Genomic DNA, 21,638 nt, shown 5'->3' with positions numbered 1-21,638 from the left:
ACCTCGAAAACAAAGTTGAACAAACAGAGAAGATGGTAAGAAATCATGAACAGAATCTGCAAGAACTATGGGATATCATGAAAAGGCCAAATTTGAGAATTATTGGGATTGAGGAAGGCTTAGAGAAACAAACCAAAGGAATGAACAATCTATTCAATGAAATAATATCAGAAAATTTCCCAAATCTGAAGAATGAAATGGAAAATCAAGTTCAAGAGGCTTATAGGACTCCAAATACACAAAATTACAACAGACCCACACCAAGGCACATTATAATGAAAATACCTAACATACAAAATAAAGACAGAATTTTAAAGGCTGTGAGAGAAAAGAATCAAATTACATTCAGGGGGAAACCAATACGGATATCAGCAGATTTTTCAATCCAGACCCTAAAAGCTAGAAGGGCTTGGAACAACATTTTTCAAGCTCTGAAAGAAAATGGATGCCAACCAAGAATCTTATACCCAGCAAAGCTTACCTTCAAATTTGACGATGAAATAAAATCTTTCCATGATAAACAAAAGCTAAAAGAATTTACAAAAAAGAAAGCCAGCATTACAGAACATTCTCGGCAAACTATTTCATGAGGAAGAAATAAAAAACAAAGAAGCAAATCAGCAAAGGGAGGAATTATCCTAAAGGAACTGTCAAAGAAAGGAGGAACCAAGATGTGTAAAAAAATAAATAAATAAATAAATAAAATTTTAAATATGAACCAAATGACCAGGAATACAAATCATATCTCAATAATAACCCTGAATGTTAATGGCCTGAATTCATCAATCAAAAGACATAGATTGGCGGATTGGATTAAAAAGAAAGATCCAACAATATGTTGCCTGCAAGAGACTCACCTCATAGAAAGAGATACCCATAGACTAAAGGTGAAAGGATGGGGAAAAACATACCATGCACATGGACTCAGCAAAAAAGCTGGAGTATCCATACTCATTTCAGATAATGTGGACTTCAAGCCAATTTTAGTCAGAAGGGATAAGGAAGGACATTTCATACTGCTTAAGGGAAGCATAAATCAGCAAGATATAACAATCATAAACATCTATGCCCCAAACAGTGGCTCATCCATGTATGTTAAACAAATCCTTCTCAATTTTAGAAACCAAATATTATTGAAACACAATAATACTAGGTGATTTTAACACGCCTCTCTCACCACTGGACAGATCTTCCAAACAAAAATTGAACAAAGAAACCATAGATCTCAATAACACAATCAATAATTTAGACTTAACAGACATTTATAGAATATACCATCCAACCAAGAGCGAATACACTTTCTTCTCAGCAGCACATGGATCCTTCTCTAAAATAGACCATATATTATGCCACAAAGCTAATGTCAGCAAATACAAGAAGATAGAGACACTACCTTGTATTCTGTCAGATCATAATGGATTGAAGTTAGAAATAAAGAAACAGTAAAAAACAGAAACTACTCCAACACCTGGAGATTAAACAATATGCTATTATATGATGAATGGATAACAAAAGATATTAGGAAGGAAATTAAAAAATTCTTAGAGGTAAACGAGAACAAAGAAACATCATATCAAAATCTCTGGGACACTATGAAAGCAGTACTTAGAGGAAGATTTATTTCATGGAGTGCATTTAATAAAAGAAGTAAAACTCAAAAAATAAATGACCTAACACTACAGCTCAAAGCCCTAGAAAAAGAAGAACAGACCAACACCAAAAGTAGTAGAAGACAGGAAATAGTCAAACTCAGAGCTGAAATCAATGAAATTGAAACAAAAGAAACAATACAAAAAATTGACAAAATAAATAGTTGGTTCTTCGAAAAAATAAACAAAATTGATAAACCTTTAGCCACACTAACAAAGAGAAGACGAGAGAAAACCCAAACCACTAAAATTCGGAATGAACAAGGAAATATCACAACAGACACGACTGAAATACAAAACATAATTAGAAGCTATTTTGAAAATCTATACTCCAACAAAATAGAAAATTTCGAAGACATCAACAGGTTTCTAGAGACATATGAATTGCCTAAACTGAACGAGGAGGACATACACAATTTAAATAGACCAATTTCAATTAATGAAATAGAAGAAGTCATCAAAAGCCTACCAACAAAGAAAAATCCAGGACCAGATGGGTTCTCAGCCGAGTTCTACAAAACTTTTAAAGAAGAGCTCATTCCAATACTTCTCAAAGTATTCCATAAAATAGAAGAGGAGGGAACCCTCCCAAACTCATTCTATGAAGCCAATATTACCCTGATACCTAAACCAGACAGAGACACATCGAGGAAAGAAAATTTCAGACCAATATCCTTAATGAACATCGATGCAAAAATTCTCAACAAAATTTTAGCAAATCGCATACAAAAACATATTAAAAAGATAGTGCACCATGATCAAGTGGGTTTCATCCCAGGGATGCAAGGGTGGTTCAACATCAGGAAATCAATAAATGTCATTCACCATATCAATAGACTTAAAGTCAAGAATCACATGATTATTTCGATAGATGCAGAAAAAGCATTTGATAAAATACAGCATCCCTTCATGCTCAAAACACTAGAAAAAATAGGGATAGTGGGAACATTCCTTAACATTGTAAAGGCCATCTATGCTAAGCCCATGGCTAATATCATTCTAAATGGTGAAAAACTGAAAGCATTCCCTCTAAAAACTGGAACAGGGCAGGGATGCCCTCTTTCACCACTTCTATTCAATATCGTCCTTGAAACTCTAGCCAGAGCAATTAGACAGACCAAAGAAATTAAAGGGATACGAATAGGAAAAGAAGAACTCAAACTATCCCTATTTGCTGATGATATGATTGTATACTTAGAGGAACCAGGAAATTCCACCAGAAAACTGTTAGATCTCATAAGTGAATTCAGTAAAGTAGCAGGATATAAGATCAATGCACATAAATCTAAGGCATTTCTATACATAAGCGATGAATCTTCAGAAAGAGAAATTAGGAAAACTACCCCATTCACAATAACTTCGAAAAAAAATAAAATACTTGGGAATCAATCTCACAAAGGAGGTGAAAGACCTCTACAATGAGAACTACAGAACACTAAAGAAAGAAATTAAAGAAAACCTCAGAAGATGGAAAGATCTCCCATGTTCTTGGATAGGCAGAATTAATATTGTCAAAATGGCCATACTACCAAAAGTGCTATACAGATTCAATGCAATTCCAATTAAAATCCCAATGATGTACCTAACAGAAATAGAGCAAGAAATTATGAAATTCATCTGGAAGAATAAAAAACCCAGAATAGCTAAAGCAATCCTTGGCAGAAAGAGTGAAGCAGGGGGTATCGCAATACCAGATCTTCAACTCTACTACAAAGCAATAGTAACAAAAACGGCATGGTATTGGTACCAAAATAGAAAGGTGGATCAATGGTACAGAATAGAGGACACGAACACAAACCCAAATAAATACAATTTTCTCATAGTAGACAAAGGAGCCAAAAATATGCAATGGAGAAAAGATAGCCTCTTCAACAAATGGTGCTGGGAGAATTGGAAATCCATATGCAACAGAATAAAACTAAACCCATATCTCTCACCATGCACGAAACTAAACTCAAAATGGATTAAGGATCTCGGAATCAGACCAGAGACCATGCATCTTATAGAAGAAAAAGTAGGTCCAGAGCTTCAACATGTCGGCTTAGGACCAGACTTTCTCAACAGGACTCCCATAGCACAAGAAATAAAAGCAAGAATTAATAACTGGGATAGATTCAAACTAAAAAGCTTTCTCTCAGCAAAGGAAACTATCAGCTATGCGAAGAAAGAGCCTACAGAGTGGGAGAAAATCTTTGCCAATCATACTTCAGATAGAGCACTAATCTCCAGAATCTATAAAGAATTCAAAAAACTCTACACCAAGAATGCAAGTAATCCTATCGACAAATGGGCTAAGGAAATGAATAGACACTTCACAGAAGAAGATCTACAAGCAATCAACAAACATATGGAAAAATGTTCAACATCTCTAGTAATAAGAGAAATGCAAATCAAAACCACTCTAAGATTCCATCTCACCCCAATTAGAATGGCGATTATCAAGAATACAAGCAACAACAGGTGTTGGCGAGGATGTGGGGAGAAAGGTACACTCATACATTGCTGGTGGGGCTGCAAATTAGTGCAGCCACTCTGGAAAGCAGTATGGAGACTCCTTAGAAAACTTGGAATGGAACCACCATTTGACCCAGCTATCCCACTCCTTGGCCTATACCCAAAGGATTTAAAATCAGCATATTACAGAGATACAGCCACATCAATGTTCATAGCTGCTCAGTTCACAATAGCCAGATTGGGGAACCAACCTAGATGTCCTTCAATTGATGAATGGATAAAGAAACTGTGGTATATATATACAATGGAATATTACTCTGCCATAAAGAATGATAAAATTATGGCATTTGCAGGCAAATGGATGAAACTGGAGAATATCATGCTAAGTGAGATAAGCCAATCTCAAAAAACCAAAGGAAGAATGATATCGCTAATAAGTGGATGAGGACACATAATGGGGGGTGGGAGGGGTTAGTGTTAGGGTTAGAGTTAGGGTTAGGGAGGGGGGCAAGAATGGAGGAAGAAGGACTGTATAGAGGGAAAAGAGGGGTGGGAGGGGTGGGGGGAAGGGAAAAAAATAACAGAATGAATCAAACATTACCCTATGTAAATTTATGATTACACAAATGGTATGCCTTTATGTCATGTACAAACAGAGAAACAACATGTATCTCATTTGTGTACAATAATTAAAAAAAAAAAAAAAAGATAAATGTGGGGAGTGGTCCCAGGGCAGTGGCAGGGAACACTGGGGCACTTGACAGGAAGAGAAGGATGTCGATGATGTTTCTAGTCGCGGAGAAGAAGTCGTGAAGAACGTGCATGGAGTTCAGACTTCCGGCTACAGAACACATCAGGAGACAGCAGCTTAGAGATAATTGTTTATCCCTGGGAAGAGACTTCAACCCAAAGAACAGGCAGTGGAAGGAGAGCCAGAGAGGAGACGGAGGTGTGTCAGAGGACCAGCAAGGACATCAGCTGAGAAAGGAAGGGGAAGGAGTTTGCAGGAGGAAGCAGGCGGCCTTGCCAACACTGCCGGCCCCCGGGTCTGGAAGACGCGGAGGTCACTGCTGACTTGAGAGGAGGGGAGTGGCAAGGGAGCAGAACAAACTGGAGAGGACCGGGGAGTCAGTGGGAGAGAAGGAAGCAGAGGTGGCCAACAGGGAGCATTCTACCCAGGAAGCTGGTGTCAGAGTTCAAGGAAAGAGGTGGCATTGGCAGAGGTTCTGCTTTTAGTTTTAAAGAAGGAAAAGAATAGTAAAAAACAAAAGAGAGTAAAGTCTAGAAGAGAGGAAGAATAAGACACAGGAGCGAGAAGGGATGATCCTCAGGATGGTGCAAAGGCATGGGATTAAGGGAGGAATCCCTCACTGTTGGGAGCCGTGATGGAGGACGGGAGAGCAGTTGCTGAGAGCAGGGGTCTCTGATGCCCTCATGGCTGTGGCATGCCTGGTGCCTGGGAATGTTTCTGTGCAAGGGCACAGGTTGCCCAGCTGCTGTGGCAATGCCCTGCATGAGGCGGCTCTGTGCAAGAGCCCTGTCAGCTCTAACCTGATCTCAGGCACACGGCTCCCAGGAAGAAAAGAATTCTTGTGCTAAGTAACCACAACGTTTCACCAGCTCCGCTTCTCCAGTTCCTGCCCGCCTTATGGCAACTTTGAACAGTGGACTTACTTGAGAGCTACACAAAGCTCCTAACACTGCACTTTGCAACTGTGGATTGCTACTGCAGAAAAGCTACACAGATGTCCTAGTTTCTGTAATTTTCCTGAGTACAAAGAATAATGGTTGCATCATCTTTAACCTGATAAAGAGACTTGTCTAAATAAAGATTGCGGGTGTAATTCTTTAGACCTGCATCTCCATCAGAGAGCAGGCTCCACCTGACCCCAGCCTAAGTCTTCCAGATCTGTGTCTGTCAATCTTTATTTTCCAATCCCCCTTAGCCCCTCTCTGGACCCCAGAGTTTGCCTGCTGATAGCTACACCTCACCTGGGGAAGTGTTGAAAAGCAGGTATGTTTGGAGGTGAGGGGTGGGAAGTTGTTGGATGGCTTTTATTTCCTCTGTGAAAAAGGTAAAGCTATCTGCAGAGAGAGGGGGAAACAGGAGGATGGGTATATCAGAGTTGAAAAGATCACTGCAGAGGCGTGGGAGGGCCAGCTGTCAGGGGAGAAAAGGAAGCAAGGCCAGGCCAGGTGAGGGAAGAAATCCGCCAGACCCTGGCAGGCTCACTGGGGGCGCTGGTGCTGGTGGGGTGGATCGTGATGTCACAGTGATGCCGGACACGCCCTGCTGTGTGACTTTCCCCCAGCAGTGCTCAGCCATCCAGGACACAGGGTGGGCAAGCTCTGAAGAGCAATCCAGGCACAGCTGCCAGGTCCAGCTCCACCATGGTGCCCAGAGGGGGCTGGCAGAAGTGTTGGGCTGATGCCCTCAGTAACCACGGCACCGCTTCGGGAGGGAGAAGTTCCTCCCAGCTGCAAATGCGGGAAGCCACAAATATTTGCATGTCTTTATTAAAATAAGTAGTAAGAGTTGTTCACTGGAAGAGGCCGAGGTCAGCTCGACTTTCTGCCACCTAAAAAGCTTTTGAGTCTGGGACAGTATAAAGGCGAGGAAAGCAAGTGAAGGCTGCCTGAGGGTCCACAGGATGTCCAGGGTGTGCGTGAGCATGCCTGTGTGCTGGTCACGCACCCAGGAAGATGCCAGGGCATCAGAAACCCCTGCTCTCAGCACTGGGCAGAGCCAGGACACTTGTCATCTCCTCCTTCCCAGTCTTTTCCGGAACCTTTCTGGGAGATGGAGTTCTTGCATACTCTTGATAGGAGCGTGTCATCATTTTTAAAGAGCAGGTGTGGACCCGGTTGTGGCAGAACTCAGCACATGCTTCCTGATTTCTGCCAGGAAGTTGACAGCTGGAAGGAAAAACCTGCATTCTGGTAGTTGGTCCGATTGGACGGACCAGGCTGGTACCATGGCCCCCCTTAGTGTTCACCCAGCTGCTTGCCAGATGTCTCAAGGGGTGGGGACTTCTGCCAAGCACAGCAAAGCATGCCAGGAGAGAGGCCGTCGACAGGGAAGCCATTGTAGCCGTCCCATGTCTAGGTTGCAGCCCTCCTGGGTAGATCTGACCCTGCTGCCTGTCGCCCGCCTTGCCTTCTTCCTGCCGCCAACCTGAGGGCGTCCACGTGCCTTTATCCCCTTAGAAACTCCTTAGTCAGCAGAAGAATTCTACCTCAACTGAAGGAGTCTGCGGCCTCCAGCAGTTTGTTGGTGACTTCCCTGTTCTTTTTCTTTGAAGCTACTGATCACATTTTTGCCTGTATCCTTAAAAATTGGTGAACAGAATTTACGAATGTGCCCTCGTCACCAGAAAACTGACAACTGCCAAACGCCAGCATTATTGAACTTGCAGCGCTTGACTGATTTCCTACCTGGGTCTGTATAAATCTGATCAGAAAGGCAAGACAGATATCTTTTTTTTTTCTTGATGTTGTAATTCTTAATTCTTTTCATTCCCAAGTATTTGCATTTAAGAGTAGTTTCTTGAATCTCTGTGTGTGAGCAAACATGCTTCTCCAGGTGTGGTCCTTTTTCTGGCCCTGGCGGAGGTTACTTTTAGGATCTCTGTGCCACGTTAATGCCCCTAAAGGCTTGCGCGACACAGGAGCCTAACTGTTTTGGGGAAAGGACTTGGGTTCATAGCTCCAAAGAAGCCTTATTAATTTTATGGTGATCCCATGTCTGACCAAGCGGATGGACACATGCCGCCTGCTCTCCCATCCTCGCCACCCCACTACGAGTGGCACAAAGCAAGAAACAGGAGCGAGCGTCTATTTGGTAAAGGGCTGTTTCAAGTCTTACCTTCCCCTCCACCCCATCCACGGCCTGCCCCCATTCTCAGTGAGCCACCGCCTGCACCCCAGTGATTGACACTTCAGGCTCTAACTCCAGGCACACCTGCTGGCTCCTGCCCACTCTGCTGTGCTGCTGTCTGCTAGAGTAAAGGTTTCCAAATGCAGGAACCTGGATATGAGGCTCTGAAGCAGTACCTCAGGCTCATCCCTCCCTGGTATCTCATTCCTCTTCTTGTCCCTAACATAAATCCCCAGGGTGCTGGGTGGGCCACCCGATTCCAAATCAAGTTCCTTGAGTTGCAAGCTAACAGCAGTGCTGAACATACGACAGGGTGTCAGACAGTTCTTCCCAGCTTCTGGGGAGCGAAGAGATGAATGAATGAACACGAAGAAGGAGCAGTGAGAGTCAAGAAAGTCAACTTGGAAATGACCTCCATGACAGCTGCTTTTAAAGGGGGCTCGCCATATGTAAATAGCTCTTCTAAGCTGGTCAATCAAAGTGCAACCAATTTAGTTTTCTTTTACTTGCTGGAAGCACCCAAACCTATGATAGTACTATCACCCCAAGACACCTAGGCCACTGAGCATGTGGCCCAGAGGGCACCAGGTTGGTGTAATGCCACAGCCAACCCCTGCTTTCCTCCCCACCCCCAGGCGCCAAGAGGAGCAAACACTTACACCATGAGGAAGATACCTCCTGTGTTGGACACGAAGCCTCTAGTGGTTGGGGTGGCGTGCTTGTCATAGCCACAGATGCCACACAGCAAGCCCAGGTAAAAGAAAGTCACGATGAGTGACAGCAGAAAGCAGACGATCAAGCCACACAGCCACCTGGTAAGGCAAGCACAGTGTCACTGTATGGAGGACAGGGGAGGACATCACAACCCAGGAGCTGCTGACCAAGGCCACAGTCCTCGAGGGATTTCCAGCAATCTGGACATCAGAGCCCTGGGGATCCCTCAGAGGGTGGGACGGTGGGATGTTGAGACAAGACTGGACCAAGTGAGACACTTTTATCTTAGCTTTGAAGCGCTCTCTCAGCGGCCATGTTTGTCTTTAGCATTTACTTCCAAAGGTTTTACATGGTGTTCATAGCAGGTCTGCCTGAGCTACTCCAAGACTACTGGTAAAAACACCCCTTAAGCTGGGCACAGTGACCCATGACACTATAGTCCAGGTGACTGAGGAGGTTGAGGCAGGAGGATTCAAGTTTGAGGTCAGCCTTAGCAATTTAATGAGACTGTCCCTAAATAAATAAATAGAACTGGGGATGTTGCTCAGTGGTAAAATGCCCCTGAGTTCAGTCTCCAGTACCAAAGTCTTACCCCTTAAGTTCCTCCTAGGTTCCTGAAGTGGAAGTACCTACTACGGTGGACAGATCATGATTAGACTACTGATAAAGAAATACCAGGCTCTTTCCCTTGGCCTTTCTCCAAAGTATTTTGGAATTGCAGGAATGTTCTGGGGCATTGTGTTCTTACTAAACCAGAAACACTCTACGTGGTGGATGCATGGAACATTTAGAATTTTATGAGCATCCTAAATCAAATGCCTTCAGAATGGAAATCTCAGTTTTGGAATGGTCTAGTGAGACGTTTTAGGATAATGGATCCTCAATTAGGCCTTACTGGCATTCCCCAAATGTACACCAACATTTCCCAGCAGCCCAGGGGCATTCAAGGGTAGAACTCCTTCCCACCACTTAAGAAACCAAAAAAAAAAAAAAAAACCAATAAACAAAACACAACAAAGAATTTGTTTTTGCTTAGTGCCTCTTGACAAAAGTTGCCACTAAAGCTTTTCATTCAATTAACAACAGTCTTGGTAATTATAACAACAGCTACCAGCGGCCACTCTGTGGAGGTTTTGTTCCAGATATTTGGGACACAAAATTAAAGAAGCCAGGGACCCTGACCTCAGAAAACTTTCGGAGTTACTAAATCAACTGCTTGGTTAAATTTCTTTTAAAAATAAGCTTATGATTGTAGGAAGGAGGGAGAGGAAGAGAGAAGCAGATAACTGCAGTCCTCTTTCTCATTTGTGAAACTCTGATGGCTAATGAGTTTTCAAGGTCATGGAGAAAGGTTCTGTCTTGTGTCTGTCCTGATACCATTCACATTAGTTGCTCATTCACAATGAATAGCATGGCCATGTTGGGTCTGAGAGACCTCTTCTGGCACATTCTCGCTGACCTTAGCTGAGTCACTTCACTTCTCTGAGCCCCAACATCCTTGTCCCCAAATCAGGGGGACACAATAGAACACAACCAGGGGGTTTCCCAAGTACTAAGGAGATGTCCCTAAGGAGGGACCATTAGTCCCCAGGACCACACCACACCACCTGCATCTCGTAAACACAGGTGCAGTCACTGCTCACCTGAGCTTGGAGGGTCTAGTTACTGGTTTCAAGTTCAGTCTCTTAAGAACATACTCTTCTGGTAGAACAAACCTCTATACATTTATTTTACAAGTCAACAAGAAAAGAATATCTTCCAAATGCCCTTAATTACTTGTTGTTTTAAAATCCCATTACGTGCCTGGCTTACTATTTAAAGCAAAGATTCTAGAAGCCACTCATCATATCAAAACTGCAAATCATTAAATATTTGACTCAAGAACTTCCAGGTTTAAACTTAAAAAAAGAAAAAAACATAGTCGCTTTATGAATTTGCATGTCACTCTTAGTCTGGGGCCATGCTAATCTTTCTGTGCTGTTTCAATTTGGGTCTATGTGCTAAGCGAGCACGTCAACCTTTCGAATGAACATAATGGGTTCCGATATCAGGTCACGGCATCTGGGTCGGACTTGCTCTCAAGATTACCCCAGCGGTAGCATCAGATTTTTAGGGCCTGGGCCCTAAAAATCTCCCAGTGTACTGGTCCAGGCAGGCACTCACCAGTAGGAGTCAATTTCCTCCGCCTTATGCAACCTCTGGTGGACTTGTCTTTCAACAGAATCGATGCGATCGCTGAACTCTGACAGAGAGTCCTGAATAGGAATGTCTTTGGCTACGTCATTGACAGTGTCACCAAGGTTATTTAAGACATTTTTGATTTCTGAAAACAAAGTGATCTTGGTTATGAACATGGGGGACACAGAAATGTCATTTGGGACCCAAACAGAAAGGCTTGAGCAACTTTCAGCTTTTCCCATGTGATATATGGGTTCATAATAGGATAGGATTCTACGAGACAGTCATCAAAAGGCAACGACTTCACCAAACAGCAGCTGTGGGTGAGGACGTTGGTAAGACACTGCTGAAGTCAAGCCACAGTGCTTTGATTCCACTACCTTGCTAAAAATATACAAACAAACAAACAAACAAACAGAAAATCAGAGCCAGGTGTAGTGGTTCACACCTGTAATCCTAGCAGCTCAGGAGGCTGAGGCAGGAGGATTCCAAGTTCAAAGCCAGCCTAAGCTACTTAGTGAGGCCCTAAGCAAATTAGCGAGACCCTGTCTCTAAATAAAATACAAAAAAGGGTCAGGGATATGGTACCACAAAAAAAAAAAAAAGAAAGAAAGAAAAAGAAAAACAAAACAAAACAAAAGAATCAGGCGATTCATACACGTGGCGTGCCCACCAGTTGCCAGGCACTTTTGTGAATGCCAATTCAGTCATTGCATTGAGGCAGGTATTCTAAATCCCCATTTTAATGAAACTGGCCCTGAGGCTCACAGAGGTTAGGGTGTTTACCCCTACGTCCCTTTTTAAGAAGACTCTGGTAATGAGATTGAAATTATGGTGTATCTAAGACTAAAGATCTATTATAAGATTTTGGGGGAAAATATACTAACTTCTCAGTTTAAGAAATGACATTCAGGAACACAGAAATTCTCTAGGATCTTTTTTGAACAAGTGACCCCAGGCGACATATTTGTTACAATTTTACTTGACTCATACAGTTTGGGACTTATTAGAGAAGGACATCTGTGCCCCTACATGCAGAAAGCAAGGGAACTTCCCAGTGCTCAGTTCATATTAACACCATTCTCATTTCTCAGAGAGAAGTTCTACATCACCAAAGGGTTCTGGAAAGATCCACCCACATGACCTGGGCCACAGTGAGTCCCCTGAGCTGACAGTGCTGAGGATGGCCCTGTCCACAGTGATTCTTGTTTCCTTTTTAAATTTTTTTCAAGGCTGGGGTTTGAACCCAGGGCTTATGCCTAATCTGCCACTGAGCTACACCCCCAGCCCCATGGACATACTAAGAATAAGAATAAGAATGTACTAATCGGTTAAAAGCCCTGAAAGGGAAATCTCTCGGCAGCAGCAGAGACAGGAGGAGCAGGTCCCAAAGGTGACCGAGGGCTCCCGGCAAGCCGCAGGAGAGTGGTGAAGGTGGTGGGTTCGTCTAAAACATAATTATGTAAAACACGGTGGGAAACTTTGTCAAAGTGTGTTTTCCACATCTGTATGAAATCTAGAAACCAAAGGCACAGAAAAGAGCAACTGCAGCTCAGGGGCTTGGAGCTGGCTCATAAGGAGGAGAGTTGTTTCTTGGCGGCTCACTGTCTCCTTCAAATGACTCGTGTGCCACCATACCTGGGGCTCTGGGCCGGACAGCTCTGTGGGCCTCTTGCCTACCGCTGGGGCTTTGAGAGATGTGACACTTGGATCCCACCTGCTATGCACAGCTCCGTGGGGCCCCTGTCTGTTCCTGGCCTGTCTTGTTCTCACAGTCTCCAGTCCTGTCAGCTGTGCTGGCTCTGTGTGTGGCAGGTGCCTTCTCTCAGCAAAGCCCTCCTTCCAGACTCAGTTTGGATGCTGCTTTTCCCAGGAAGTCACCCATTACCCTCTCCCGACCTGGGCTCCTTGTTCATCCATGGCCGGCTCGCCTAAGTCTGATCGATGGCATCTGTCTGTGAGGCTGGCTAAAGGACAGGCAGGGGTCATGCCTTAGACTTCTCATACCCCAGCACCTAGCAGAGCCTTGCACAGAGTGTGCTCTCAGAAAAATACGTTCAGGCCAGGTCAGAACATGGGAACCAAGGACACGAAAATAAACACCTGACCTCCAGGCTGAAGCCAAGCCCTGGGAAATGCTGGTGTCCAGTCAAGGACACCAGGTACCCTGGCTTCTCTGACGTGTGCTGTGCACTCTGCTTTCTCAGACTCACAAGGGAAGACTGCACAGCCAGGCAGAAGAGGCCCTGAGAGGAGAAACAAAGAACTAAACACAGGTTAGGAAACAGGTGGCTACAGACCAACAGCATGTGGTCAGTCCCCAGACACGCCTGGGCCCTGTCTGCAACCTCATGGCTCCGAGGGGAATCTTACATCACACAAAGGGAGCCACAAGACATAAAGCTCTGATGAGACTGAAATGCTCTTTTCCCAAACACTTTATGAGTCGAAAGAACGCTGAGAGGAAAATACAGCCAGATACACTACACAGTACTTAAAAACCACCTGGTAACAGATGAAAAGAAGCCCTGGAAAAATGGCTAAAAAGGAAAGAGAGGAGACGTCCTACAAAGACACAGAAAGTTCTCCAAGCAAACAACCCCAAGGTTATCCCCATCCCAGTACGAAAATCTGTTTGTACTGTATTCTGTCACACGCCCCCAAAGACCACGTCCTAAACAGGCAGGATTCAGTCCTTAAAGGCCTGAAGCTCTCCCACACATCCTCTCTCCAAGACCGTGGTGAACAATCTTAGGAGCCTAACATAACTTTATATCAGCCCTGCAGAGAGAGGGAGAAAAAAAACCTCCTAAAAGACAAAATAAATCCTGACAGTCTTCCTAAACACAATCTAATTAATGAATTTTTAAAATCCAGTTTTAAGTCCATTTAGAACGTAGAATAATGTACAGGGTCCCCTGCCTCTGGGAAAACAGTCAGAAGGTGACCTTCCGAAGCACAGTCTCCCCGAGGCCTGGGGGAGCCTGGATGGGGCCTGCCAGTCCAGCGCGGCTCTACCCCCCTGCCTGGTGGCTCGTGACCTGAACTGCCTTGCAGAGGACAATCCTGTGTCCCGGACTGAAAACAACACATTTGAATAGCTCTGATCTTCACCTAGTTGTTAGGGTTTTAGTGAGAGACCTTTTTTTTTTTTTAATGAGAAAAGAAAAATACAGTTCATAAGAGCATATTTCTTTGTGCTGACCAACCATAGAATTCTTAACAAAGAGAGATACAAAAAGACTTCAGAAGGATAATCTCACCTGCTACCATGGGCGTGGTTTGGCTTTTCACCCTCTTAGGTATGTCGTTGAAGGATGTGTAGCCCTAAAACATATTTCAAAGTTAACCGACATACAAGGTAAGTTGAAATCCAGTTGACCAGTGCTCAGTTTTCAGCTTAGTATGGAGTAGAGAAGTAAAATAAAAACATAACATTTATCTTAAAGCTAAAATGACCATGTTATGGTCTTCAGGAGTCTAAAACAAAATTCCCTTTAGACAGCATTTTCTTCTAACTTAATAAATCAAAGATCAAGTTAAAAGTCTTTTATATTAGGTGTCCCCTAAATTTAAAATCACCCCATTTGCCTATACTGATTCTAGGAATTATTATGGGTACATATAGATATTTCAGTGTGTCTCATTTGGGGGAACTTTGTCCCCCCAGGGACATTTGGCAATGCCTGGAGATGTTTTGCTATCCCAACTTGGGGTGCTACAGGTGCTGAGCAAGCATAGGCTAGCGATGCTAATAAACACCCTAGTATGCACAGGACGGTCCCTACCAGCCCACGGACAGTGCTGAGGTTGAGAAACCCTGAGGTGTGCAATACACCACGTGCAGACATAAATTGAAGTCCTAAAAACAACCAGGCTTTACAGCAATCACCCAATAAGAGATCTAGTCGCACAGGAGGAGAGGGGCAAGTCCCTAAACACAGCCTGGAGAGAATACAAATGGCAGTGAGGCTAAAACAGAAACGGCCAGGCCAAGCTGTGTGGCTCTGGGCTAACTCAGGGGAGGGCACAGGTATTTCTAAAGCACTCAGCTCAACATCTGGCCCTTCCTCAAGGAGGGGTTTAGTTTGGTTTAACTGCTCACTGCTGCGGTCAGCCACCTGCCAGAGGACACTGCGGTATTTATACGCTTCATATGATTTAGGCACTAGTCAGTTCTCGCCTCAGTCTAGCTGGGTTGGATGCCAGGAGAAGAAGGTCCACAACCTCTGTTCCCTCTAAGGCAACCTCGCTTCCAGCTTGTGTCTGCCTGCTCCCTCCACACTGACCCATGGGTGGACTTGGAGATGTTGCCCATCATGGCTAGGAGCCCTACAACATCCTGGCTTAATTCCCATCGTTTAACAAACCAAGTGAATCCAGCACACAAAGACCAATGATGTCGAATGACAAGGGGACGCTCACCTTGGCAGTAAGTATGGAGTGTGTATTAATTGCTACTTGAGATTTCTCTACAGCCATGCTTAAAGACACAGCATCCCGAATAAGCAACTCTCCCCTTTTCTATAGGTTCAGGCACTTGGCTGAATCATAATCCATGAAGAATATTTATTACATATTCAGTATCCACTGGGTAAATAAATCACAATTGGTAAGCCACCGCTCAAATCATGGTATCCCAGGCCAAGGCTGCCCCTGCCTTTTGGGGGTTTCATAGTCCAGTGGGGGGAACAGAGTCATTAAAGGTAGTTACTTGTAACTACAGTCAGGAGGAACTTAGAGAATATTTGCAAATCTATAAGAATTCTAAAAGTGTTGACCTAGTCAGGAAGCCAGGAAAATCCTTGCTAAGAGGGTGATACAGAGAGATGTAGCTCTGTAGCAGAGGATGTGTTTAGCATGCATGAGGCCCTGGGTTCCCTCCCCAGCACCAAAATAAACAAACAAATAAATAAAAAGGTGCTATAAGAAGCTTAAGAGATCAAGTAGCTAGACAAAGGGTGGGGGGAGGAAGAAGAGAGAGCCAGGTAGAAGGCAAGCAGGTGTGAAATCGGAAGGAACAAAGAAAACCATGGCCCACTCCTGGGGAGACGCAGCCTTCACATCAGGATTGACATGGACCCTACCCATGGACTTCTGAGCTCCAGGAGAGCAGGGACCACGTTGGTCTTGACCTCTAGTGGTCTTGACATGGTTCTTCGCATATCACAGACGTTCAACCAAAACTTCTCCAATTGGAAAGGACAAAATAGCTATCCCTCTTCTTGTCAGTCTCTCTCCAGAATGCCATTTTTTTTTTTTTTTTTTTTGGTGTTGTTATTCCCTAACATCTTACATTTCCCTTTATTCTTTAAAGCGAGATACAAAAAAGTCGCTCTTATCTTTTCTAAAAATACATACCTTTTGGACCAGGCCACTCAAATCATTTTTAAAAACATTATTAACATTTTCAAGTTCTTTGTCCACAGGTGGAAGCTGAAAATTTATAAAACAAAAAATAAGGCAAGGTGGTTACTCCCAAATTAACCCACAGAATGGGGAATTATCTTGTATCCAAGCTCCAAAGCATTGATATTATAGGGAGTCACCTCACATTTCTTCCCCCTGTGGGGATTGAATCTAGGGGTGTTCTACCACTGAGCTAATCCCCAACCCTTTTTTTTTTTAAGAGAGAGTTTCTCACTAAGTTGCAGAGGCTGTCCTTGAACTTCCAATCCTCTGCCTCAGCAACACCCCCACCCCCATCCCCAGTAGCTGGGATGATAGGCATGCACCACCCAGCCAACCTCACTTTCTTTTGAATATTTGGGGAAAACACACTTTACTCTGCACAGCCTGGAAAAGCACTCATTTTTTGGGTGTTTGGAGGTCTTCTGATGCAGTCAGCTAAAAATGAGGCAAAGAAATTCAACACAGAGTATGTGTGACCTTCCAATTATAACACTGAATATTGGTGAATAAAGCTGGGAACAATGCAAAAATCGCTTTTAAAAGTAATACTGGGGCTGGGGAGGAGTTCAGTGGTAAAATGTGTGATTAACATCTGCAAGGCCCTGGGTTTGGTCCCCCGTACCAAAAAATAAATGAATGAAAAATAAAGTAAATAAAAGTAATACAGTGAGTGGTTACATTATTGAGAAGACTGGAATAAGTTTCTCATGTCCAGCACTGCATATGCCTCAGAAGTCTCCAGTTCTTACCAACACTGGGCCAAATGTCACATGCCTCTCCACATGATGTGCCAGGAAGGACACCTTCTGCAGTGTGTCCTTGGCAAATATGGATAACTTAAATCCAATGAGAAACCACCAGACAAACCTGGAGGGCAGGCCACACCACCACATAGGTGGCCTGCTCAGAAATGTCACAAAAGAAAGAGAGTCTGAAAGGGACATGACACTGATGGCAACATGTGGCCCTGGCCAGGACCCTGGGCTGGAAAATGAAAAGACTGCTTTGGAGGGAATTTTCAGAAAAATAGACAACGTTCAAAGAGGAACTCTGGAGGAGATGGTGCTAGTGGTTAGTGTCACATATAACGAATACGGAAAATGTCATGAAAATACGTGGCCATTCTTTTCTACATTCCAGAACATTAAATATTCAAGTTGCCTGGAGTTCTTGGGGGGAATCTACTCTTTGGGAAAACAAAGGAATTGCCTTCTATTTTGGAGTTAATACATGAGGCACACGGTTTTAAAATATATTTTACCTTTCAACATGGAAGTGTTCTGCTCTCTTACTCTTTTTCAAGTTGAATTCATTCTGATGCATTTTACCAAATGGCAAAGAACTCCCCAGAAGGGGGCTCTGTTTCATTCCTGGGCTCCTGCTGCAGCCACTCCTTGTGTCAGTCAGATGCCACCCAGGCTCCGTGCCCTGACAGGTACAGTGGTGCTTACCCCCGTCCCACCGCCCCAGCATGGGCCCCTGCCGTGCCAACTCCTTGAACTAGCTCACCGAACTCAAGTCGGGGTTGCTCTCCAGCTGGCTGAGAGACGACTCAATGCTCTTGCAGACTTCACTTATTTGTGGCAGGAGGCATTCGGGGCTCCTCAGGGACTCCTGCATGCTGTCCTTCACAGTTGCCAGGCTGCTGCTGAGCTGTGCGCTTCCGTCCTTCAGGCTCTGCAGATTCTGGCTCATGTCCTCCAGGGCCTCCTTGGTCTCTTTGATTTCTGCAGAAACAGCCCACTTCAGAGTAGAGACACCGGGGCCCTTCCATTTGTTAAGAGTGGCCTAACACAACTTGAGATGAACTTGTAAGTGACCTTAGACCACTGCAAGGGGCAGTCTGAGAGGAAGCACAGGGTGCTGCTGGGCTGCTCTGCCTGCTCCTCCGACCCGCTCAGTTCTACGGCACAGGGTCTTCCAACCAAGAAGCCAGGGCAAGCACCAACACAGGTCTGTAGGGGACACCTCGGTGCCCCATTACCTGGCCAACAAAAGCATCACTGCCCAACCTTGAAGAGGTCAGTCCAAACAAATCCATCCCAACCAGTTTTGATCCACATAAAAACAGATTATACTCACATTTTAGTTATAAATATTCAAAGAGCTGGAATAACCTAGAGAGTAGTTGAGAGGAGAGTTTTGGATCCAGACAGATTTAGGCATAGATCTGAGCTTTGTTACTTTCTGTGTGACCAGAAGTAGATTCTGGAACCCCTCTGAGCCAACTTCCTTGTATTAAAATATTGAAACTATCACCGTGCCCATCACAGTAAGATGGGGATAAGACTAATCAGACCCAAACTCCTCAACAGCAGTGAGTTTGCCTGTGTTGCTTTGGGAGCCCCACAGCCTAGGACACGGACTCATACTAGGAAGTCCCACATGATGACGGCTTTCCTGACTTCTCTGGGGGCAGAACTCCCCCCCAGAGAATACAGATATGAATTACAACTGTTTTCTACAGTGGCTCAAAGCCACAGCAGTAAAAGACATGAAATTTCAACTAGAGGGCATCTTCTTCTTCTAAGCAGGTAAGTCTTCCTGGTCAAGTCTTTGCTCGACAGCAGAGCGTCAGGCGGGAGTGCAGAGTTGCAAGGGAAAATGTGAATGCCCTTAAAATGGTTTCAGCACCCTTCCTGCAACCATCCCGCCTACAACCACAGTGTTAAAGATGCAGACACACACACACACACACACACACACACACACACACACACACGCAATGGTAGCATGGAATCTCTCCAAAAGCAGCCCAAGTTCTCCTCTCGGTTTTACTTTGAACTTGCTATGGCATCTTTGGCAGGTTCTTTCATCTCTTGGACCTCAGTCTCCTCATCTGTAGATTAGGGAGTTGGATGCATTGTCTCTTGTGATTCTAGGCTGTGTCCTGATAGGTTCATGAGGCTGAGCCCTTGGGCAGGTTAGTTAACACCCATGTTAGCAGGGTCTCATTTGTTGCTGTATCCTAATTTGTCTCATTTGTTACTGTATCCAGAGACCTTGGGGAGGCTTCCAGAATTGGGCAGCCTGATCACTGGTCTCAAATTTTATCGCTTCACCTGATTTTAAAAAATTCTAAAGTCTGCTTCCATCTTTGCTCTTGATTCCAGGAAAATCACATTCTAACCCCATTGAAGACGATACTGATGTCGAAGACCATAGAAGAGCACTCAGGGCGTCAGTTTTGCATCCCTCCCACCCCTGCTGGCAGCATTATCAGTAAAGCATGACGCCTGGTACCCAGCTCACGATAGAGGCTCAGGAAACATCTAGCACAGCAAATGAGAAACAAAGAACACACGCCGACTGCCGAAGACCGTTCTGAGACTCTTCACACTGCGCTCCTCACGCTGCAGGTTCTGAGGTCTACCTCTCACAGACCTTTCCATTTTGACTTTAAGATAAATTATGCAAGAAACAAATAACAACAGCCAAGACAGACAGATGACAAAACGGATGGCCCAGTAAATGTGTGTGTGTGTGTGTGGGTGTGTGTGGGGGGGGTCACTGTCTACAGACATTCTGGGTGGTGGGTAATATTCTGTTATGTCCCAGGAAGGACTCAGAGGTAATACATATATGTTTTCCAAACACTTCAAAGCATTTTTATGCCTATAAAACATTTACAGGACTATAACTCTGGGAATTATTCCAGGCCTACTGAGATCCCATGCATTATGTATCTGAAGTAACTGGGGAAAATATTTCAGGTTCCTAATTTTAGTTCATTAACATTTCACCAGCCCAGTGCTCATTTCCTCTTGACCTGCAGCCTAAATATGATGTACACAAGCGAACTGCATGAGTCTTCAATCTCCACAACTCACAAATCACATGAGGCTACATAGTATTTTTAGAAAATACTTTGCTGGTGCAGTTTACAAAGCAAGTTTTAAGAAGCTCTGGCAACAACAGAGGCGAAATAAACTTTGACTTATTCAGGTTGGCTTGCAAAAGACCAGAACTTTGATAATACAGGAAGCACTGAAGGGAAAAATCAAATCTGTTTTAATTGTCTTTCATCTAGAAAGCACTATAATTCAAATACTAAAAATCATTGGAACTTTGGGCAAAAAAGCAAAGGGACACATCATCCAGGTTGACGTGCAGCTTTAGTCATCGTGTGATTCTGATGGGAGAAGGTCTTGGAAGACCCATACTCCAAAGGCACTGGCACGCAGGGGCCTGCGGTGCGGGGATGCATAGCATCATCCCATGGTCACGTCAGCTTGAACCTCAGACTCCTAACTCCTCTCCTGGGTTCCCTGTGTGGTCTTCCAGGGGGTAGCACAGCAGTAGCCTGCATCTGAGCACGCCTCAGTGTTCTGAATCCTAACTAGGGTGGGCGGGACAGCAGAGGCTTTTGTCAGATGGGGTTTCAATCCCAACCTCGCCACTTTACACAACTGCCACGGACTGAAGTGTCCCCCAAATTGATATGAAGAGTTCCTGACCCTCCTGTATTTGGACACAGGGCCTCTACAGCGATAGTTAAGATGAAATAAGGTCAGAAGGGTGGGACCCTGATAGGGTAGGACTGGTGTCAGTATAAGAGAAAGGGGTGCCTAAGATAGGAAGTGAGACTGGAATGATAGGAAAGGAACAGGGAGCGAAGGAAGGAAGGACAGGACGGGGGAGTGGGATAGGAAGGTATGGGTTTCTGAGGTTGCATTCCTTCCTGGCCAGGAAAGGAAATGGTTGGTGAAGAAGAGGTTGGTGATGTCCGGAGGCAACTAGGGTACCCACCTCAGAGGACCCCCTTCAGAGATGACCAACCCTCTGCAGGGTCACATAAGGGCACAGCAAGGTCCTTTAGACTAGTTAGGCCTCATCCTATTCTGGCCTATTCAGCCAGACCTCCTATCCCCATAGAGTCTGCTGAGTAGCTGAACTATAAGGAATGCCAAAGGGAGCAGGTGTGATTGTCTTCCACATGATCCCCTCCTGATGGCCTGTGTTCTCAGGAATAGGAGCTTGTGAAGGTACGATTCATATTAGCCAAATGTTTTACTCAGATGAAATCATCTTTTCCATCAAACACCCAGCACAGACATTTTTCTCAATATTCAGAAGGGCCTGGGGATTTTTTTTTTCCATTGCAGCTTGAATGTTTATTAAAATCAGTGTATCTCTTCACTTCTACACTGACTCTGGTGGGGTTTAAGATCCATAAGTTTCCTTGTTTTAAAAGCTGTTCTTTCATGGTTGGGGGGACTTATTGATAGAACTCAAAAGATCCAAAATTCTATAGGCTATGCATCTTCTATAACAGGGGTCGATCAACTTTTCAGTACAAGTTCAGATAGTAAATATTCTAGACTCTGTGGCCCTTAAGGTCTCTGCTACAACCA

General features: G+C 44.3%; 1 protein-coding gene and 1 non-coding gene across 4 annotated transcripts in view; both read right to left on the bottom strand.

The window, feature by feature from the left end:
* Prom1 (prominin 1) overlaps nucleotides 1-21,638 on the bottom strand; it is a 124,070-nt gene that overhangs the window by 27,396 nt on the left and 75,036 nt on the right. For all 3 annotated transcript variants that reach the window (XM_047567087.1, XM_047567090.1, XM_047567089.1), the window contains exons 8-12: nucleotides 17,794-18,011; nucleotides 16,234-16,308; nucleotides 14,136-14,199; nucleotides 10,858-11,017; nucleotides 8,640-8,792 (exon numbers count right to left, since the gene is read on the bottom strand). In XM_047567087.1, coding sequence (XP_047423043.1) covers nucleotides 8,640-8,792; nucleotides 10,858-11,017; nucleotides 14,136-14,199; nucleotides 16,234-16,308; nucleotides 17,794-18,011 — 670 coding nt within the window. The remainder of the gene's footprint in view (nucleotides 1-8,639; nucleotides 8,793-10,857; nucleotides 11,018-14,135; nucleotides 14,200-16,233; nucleotides 16,309-17,793; nucleotides 18,012-21,638) is intronic.
* LOC124995136 (U6 spliceosomal RNA) lies at nucleotides 10,605-10,706 on the bottom strand. Its single transcript, XR_007110621.1, has one exon. It is a non-coding gene; the product is annotated as a U6 spliceosomal RNA (small nuclear RNA).

The sequence above is a fragment of the Sciurus carolinensis genome, chromosome 10, assembly GCF_902686445.1.
Source record: "Sciurus carolinensis chromosome 10, mSciCar1.2, whole genome shotgun sequence".
NCBI classification, from domain to species: Eukaryota; Metazoa; Chordata; class Mammalia; order Rodentia; family Sciuridae; genus Sciurus; species Sciurus carolinensis.
The sequence above is the reverse complement of the archived record's forward strand: the minus strand, read 5'-3'. Positions and strand labels throughout refer to the sequence as shown.